This window comes from Pogonomyrmex barbatus, unplaced genomic scaffold, assembly GCF_055798465.1.
Source record: "Pogonomyrmex barbatus isolate J1 unplaced genomic scaffold, ASM5579846v1 scaffold1, whole genome shotgun sequence".
Classification (NCBI taxonomy): domain Eukaryota; kingdom Metazoa; phylum Arthropoda; class Insecta; order Hymenoptera; family Formicidae; genus Pogonomyrmex; species Pogonomyrmex barbatus.
In genome coordinates this window covers 24,254,537-24,259,893 of record NW_028297098.1, presented here as the reverse complement: position 1 = coordinate 24,259,893, position 5,357 = coordinate 24,254,537, and the positions used below count along the sequence as shown (strand labels likewise).

General features: G+C 48.2%; 1 protein-coding gene across 3 annotated transcripts in view; it reads right to left on the bottom strand.

The window, feature by feature from the left end:
• Nucleotides 1-1,540: 1,540 nt before the first annotated feature.
• The window catches only part of LOC105434364 (LIM domain only protein 3), a 52,875-nt gene continuing 49,058 nt past the window's right edge, over nt 1,541-5,357 (bottom strand). For all 3 annotated transcript variants that reach the window (XM_011650074.2, XM_011650075.2, XM_011650076.3), the window contains exons 4-5: nt 4,590-4,830; nt 1,541-4,229 (exon numbers count right to left, since the gene is read on the bottom strand). In XM_011650074.2, the coding sequence (XP_011648376.2) occupies nt 4,074-4,229; nt 4,590-4,830 (397 nt within the window). In that variant the 3' untranslated portion in view covers nt 1,541-4,073. The remainder of the gene's footprint in view (nt 4,230-4,589; nt 4,831-5,357) is intronic.

Here is a 5,357-nt window from a genome sequence, read left to right as displayed (position 1 = left end):
CGTCGCGTCGTCATTTGTCGGTTGCACTGCGACGGAATCGGGGGTGGACGAGAGGGGGAGGGGGGGGGGTAGAAAGGAAAAGGACGGTCCTGCCGGCCGGCCGGATAAAACCACCGCCACCGCTGTTAACATCACTGTCGGATACGAAGAGGGGGTTGGAAATTGCCTTGGCTGATTTCATTTCGGGCCAGATTATTTTAAGGGGTTCTGTTCTCCCTTTCGTTCCTCTCGTACCGCCCTTGGTCCCCGCTCGCGTCGCCGCCACCCCCGTCTGCCTTCGACGTGATTAATGCGACTCTGGACGTGGACGCTGATGGTGGTGGTAGTGGTGGTGGTGCTGGCTGTAGTAGTGCTGATGGTGAGTAGCTCGAGGGTTGAGATGACGAGTCGCGGCTACTCGCGCGACGTCGGATTAATTCGCCCGAGCACGCACCGGAAGCGAGCCGAGATTGTTAACCCCTTCCGGCCCGAACGCATTAAAGGTGGATATTATTTTTGATAGCATCTTCGCGCCGATGAATAGCGTACGAATTAAAACAACTTCTGGGCCGTTCCCAGAAAAATTAATTAAAGTCAACCGGGTCTCCTAACGCTATCTTCGAACTGCATCGCATAATTTATTACAACGTCAAGGTTATTAACCCGAAAGTGTGATTTTCAACTGGAAAAAATCAATAATGTTACGTGCCCGATGTAATTACACATACCACATACTGATGCATACATTCTCACTTTTTCTCTTTTCAATCGCAGAATCAGCAAAAATCCGTCGAACAAAGCGAGTGACGATGATTCCATTTGCCATGAGCTTTGATCGAACGGTTAATTACGATGTATTTTATTAGATCGAATGGCCGCAATTTTTGCGGCAGCAACAGCGAACGTAACGACGGCGTGACGCGACCGATTGCGGGCCACTCGGCGCGCAATTCTAAAAACGAAACAGCCCATCGAGCGAAACGACCTCGTAACGCAATCGCGGCGGCATAAGTTTCCAGTTATGGGTTTGCTCCCGCGAACGCGCCGTGACGGAGCCGACGTTTTCGGAGGCGCGTATCTGCGAGTTTTAAGGAGTTCCACGTCCCATTATAAAGTCTTCACCGCGCATAATAACATTCGGCTCCGCGGGCTGGCGGGCATTAGGGAAATCGCGCTTCCACCCTTCTCGTATTAGCTCGGCGCCACGCGAGAGAGCCAGCCACTTCCCCTTCCCATCTCCCCCCCCCCCCGTTCCTACTCTGTATCACGCGTTGAATGGAACCCTCTCGATCGGATCGGGTGAACTTCTGTGCGCCGGGACTTACCTCGATTCCGACTCCTCTCGTGGCGGCAAAAAGACAGGCGGCAGATTGTTGGACGGAAAAGAGAGACGAAGGAGCACTCGGGGATACGGGGATAACGGGCGGGGGGGAGGGGAGTGATGGCGAAGGTGAAGAAACGACGTTCCGAGGAGAACGTGGAACGCGCGTAGGATCTGCCGGGAGTTAAAATCGCAGATCCTGTCAGCTGGAAATAAAAGACGCTCTTGGAATACACCAGATTGTATTTATAAGAATGTTATATTTTCTCGGTAGTAATGGGAGCTGCCTCCCCCCTCGCGAGGGGCAGGCGGTCGTTAATGTTATTAATAGAGCTCTAGGTAAGTGATATTATATACAGATGGATAAAAAAAATGGGAAAGTATCGTCCCCTGTCTTCTCTGTCCTACAAAGGGGACAATGTCCTTCTCGCCCGTACTGCTCGTCTCTGTCGTCCAACTTCTCACCCTCCGCCGTGTCGCAGGACCTTTGTACTAACGTGGTGCGACAGTCGTCGGGTTCGATCCGTTGTTCCTCGATATTTTACAAGTGCTCGATGTAAATCAATTTCCCGTTACGCGTACTTTCTCCCAGATTTCCCACATCTTGGTTAATTATCATTTTTAATTAACTGTAATAATAATCGTCTCTCTCGATCGATCTTCAATATACAAATATCTATCTATCTATATATATATATATATAGATAGATATATATATATATATATATGTGATAGATATATATATATATATGTGTAGGATTTATAATGGATCATTAAATCATAATAGTATCTGAAAAATATCGCTAGTTGTGACGCGGACGAGCATAATCCATTATAGTTATTTTCAAGTGCAACCGGCCGCGAACGAGAGAAAGCCCGGATGTGATGCGAAAATGAGACGGAGCGGTATTTCCGGCGTCGCGGGAAATTGTTCACAGTTAATAGCGTTACGAGCTCGCAGTTAATAATGCCGCGGCGGCAGAGAGCGTTTTCTGCCGGTCTCCTTTCTGCCTCCGTACGATTACGAATGTATGCCGTTTGGCGTTTGGTATAGATAAGCGCCGCCTGTATTTTTGGCATTAAAGCGTTAAAGCTAAGTGACTAAGCCCCCTCGCTTTGCTCCGACGGGAGCTCGTGACTCTCGGACAGTGGCGGATTATGGGATACTTAAAAGCCTCCGCCGTAAACCACTTTGAGTCTATCTCTCTCTCTCATTTATTACCAATTATGAAAATTTAAAATTGAAAAAATTAATATAGCATTAATTGGACAAATTAGTAAAATTTTCGAGAATAATACGTTTTATCAAATTTCGAAAGTTCATATAATAATCCGCCGCTGCTCTTCGCCGTCGCAGAAACTCGCCGACGGGTGAAGCTTACGAAAAATAATTCGCCATGACTCGTCGGGCTGTCTAAAACCAAATCTTTTCGTAGCGCTCGCTCCGAGGGATCCTTAATCTAATGTGTTTAATTAATCTTTGGTATCGGTCGTCGCGTGAACCAATGGCGCGTCTGACTCGCGACGTAACACGTAACAGAAATTTCGCGAGACTAGAAGAGAAACTTAACCGAGTCTGGTGCCACGGGATCAGAAATTAAAAATTTAATATTAATTTTGGAAACGAATGTCCGAAGGGAGTTGGGATGTCACGCTCCCGATTTTCCTTTTTTCGAATCCGAAATATGAGAAGACTGTCGTTTCACCTCCATTCTCCTTCGTGGCTTTCGCGCTTTCGGCAGGCTGTAAAATGAGAGATCGCGGGATTATGGCACGTGTTACAGAACCCCTCACATTCCCTTCGCTCTCGCTAAGATATTCCGGAATCCGACGCTTTTACGTCCTTTCGCATGGACGACGGCGGTATCACGAGCAAGGGACAAGAGTCATTTCGGTGGGCCTGCGTATACTGGTAATTGTTCCATCCTCTCTCGTTCTCGCGGAGTCGAATACGACACAGATATATTTACAGGCGACTCCGCCGTTCGCACACGCACACACGTACGCACGCACGCACGCACACACACACACACACACACACACACACACACACACATACATGCATGCATACACGCAATTTTCACATTCACTCCCATCTGCTAGAGAAATATATCTTACACGAATTATCTAATTTATTCTTACGTGTGTCGAGTGTTTTATCGTATCTTACAAGACGCGTACGTGCATCGGCAAACAATGCAAAAATCTGAGAGACGCCTGAAAGACATCTGGGGAATTTTACGACGTCATTTATATGTTTGCGTTGCCCAGGAGGAGTGTGCGTGCGTGTGTGTGTGTGCGTGTGTGTGTGTGTGTGCACGCGCGCGCGCGCGCGCTTATGTATCGGTGTATGTATCTGTATGTGTATCTGTGTATCTGCGGTAAATACGGTGTGTCTCGAGCTCCAGCTCGCGCCACGCGCGCGTCCTACGCTGTATTAACATTATCTTCCGTTAAATTTGTGTCCATTTTCCACGATCACAGTGATTTCAATCTCCAGACTTATCACTCTGTCTTCGAATGAAGCCTCGAATTCGAAGTTCGCCCGAATCTTCGCACACTTGACACTTCTTCCCCTTCCCCCGCTCGCTATATATCAGTTCTTTATTTCAAACCTTTCTTCGTCCATCTCGTTATTCTCTACGCAATGTATACCTTTCTCTCTTCTTCCCGCTGCTCGAAATCCACGATTACAGTCCAGCGAGGAAAACTTCCATCGGCTTTAATAACCGCTGAGACACCTGAGCTTCTTCAAGGGCGGCGAAGCCTCGTTTCAGCTGGTTGGCGCCTGCATGGACATCGGGGGTGGCTTCACGGGGCCGAGGGCGGGCCCGGACAGGCCGTTGTTGTTCATATCACCAGGCGCCCTCGGTCCGCCGACTCCGATAGCCGTCCCGTTCACCGTCGGCGTGCCGCCTGACATTTGACCCTGAAGTCATAAAAGTTCGCGAGACGTGAGACGTCGCTTCTCACGTTGCAAGAGTGGTTATTGCGAATCTCAATGCGCGACAAATTATGCCAGAAGGAAAAAGTCTAGCTTTCTTACACGGAAAAATTACCACTTTTAGGTATAAAATATATTTATTCGAATTCGAGCTTAAATAAATATCCTTTTTATGTGATGATATTAAAATAGAAAAAAATGTAAGATGTGTGGAATCAACTATAGTATTTCGTTTGTTCTACTAGTTTACAACATTATTAATTTTTATTTACGCTCGCGTCGCGGATTCATCCGAGTTTGTTTCTTTATTGACCAGAATTGCTCGCGCGGTTTGTTGGCACTTACGTTGGGCACGTGATTGTGCTGGGCCACCGACTGCCCCAGACCTTGATGAGCTTGGAGCGGATTGTGTCCCGGATGCATATTCTGGCCCGGGGGCGTCGGTGTGGGAGGGAGTTGTCGTTTGATGTATGCTAATGAGGCGGGTGACTGCAACGCCATATTAGCGAACGCTAGCCTCTCCTCGTAATCGTACTCGCAGAGAATCTTGTTCTCGCACAAGTAAAACCGATCGCCCACGCAAAACCTGCAAATAAAAAAAGGGAACACGCTGTGTGTCGGCCATCGGAGATGCAATCCGCGCCGATTTGCTCAACCTTTTTTTCGAAAATATCGAGCTACGTTTCTCCGCTGCTTACCGATGATTACACCCCAATTGAAAATATTCGTAGAAAAGAAACTTAATCCTCGACATCATTATCAGAAGTGAGTAAAAAGATCGCGCACGCCAATTGCTCGTCGGTCGTTAACCGCGCGAGATTTAGCTGGCTCGTCGATCCCGAAAGACCCAAAAGAGAGATCCGAGGAGAACGCGATTAACAAATGAGGCTCGATCTGCGACCCTTCTGCCGGTTCATTGTTCCAAATCCGATCGATCGATCGGCGGAGGGAGGGAGGGGGGGGAGGAGGAGGGGAAAAAGGAAAGAAAGCGAATAAAACGAAGGGGAGCGGTGAAAAAGGAGTTCCGCTGGATAACGAGCATATCGTAACGCATCGAACAAATAATTATTATCGGGGCCTCTGTCCGCGAGAGAGCGGCCTCGCATCCGCTTT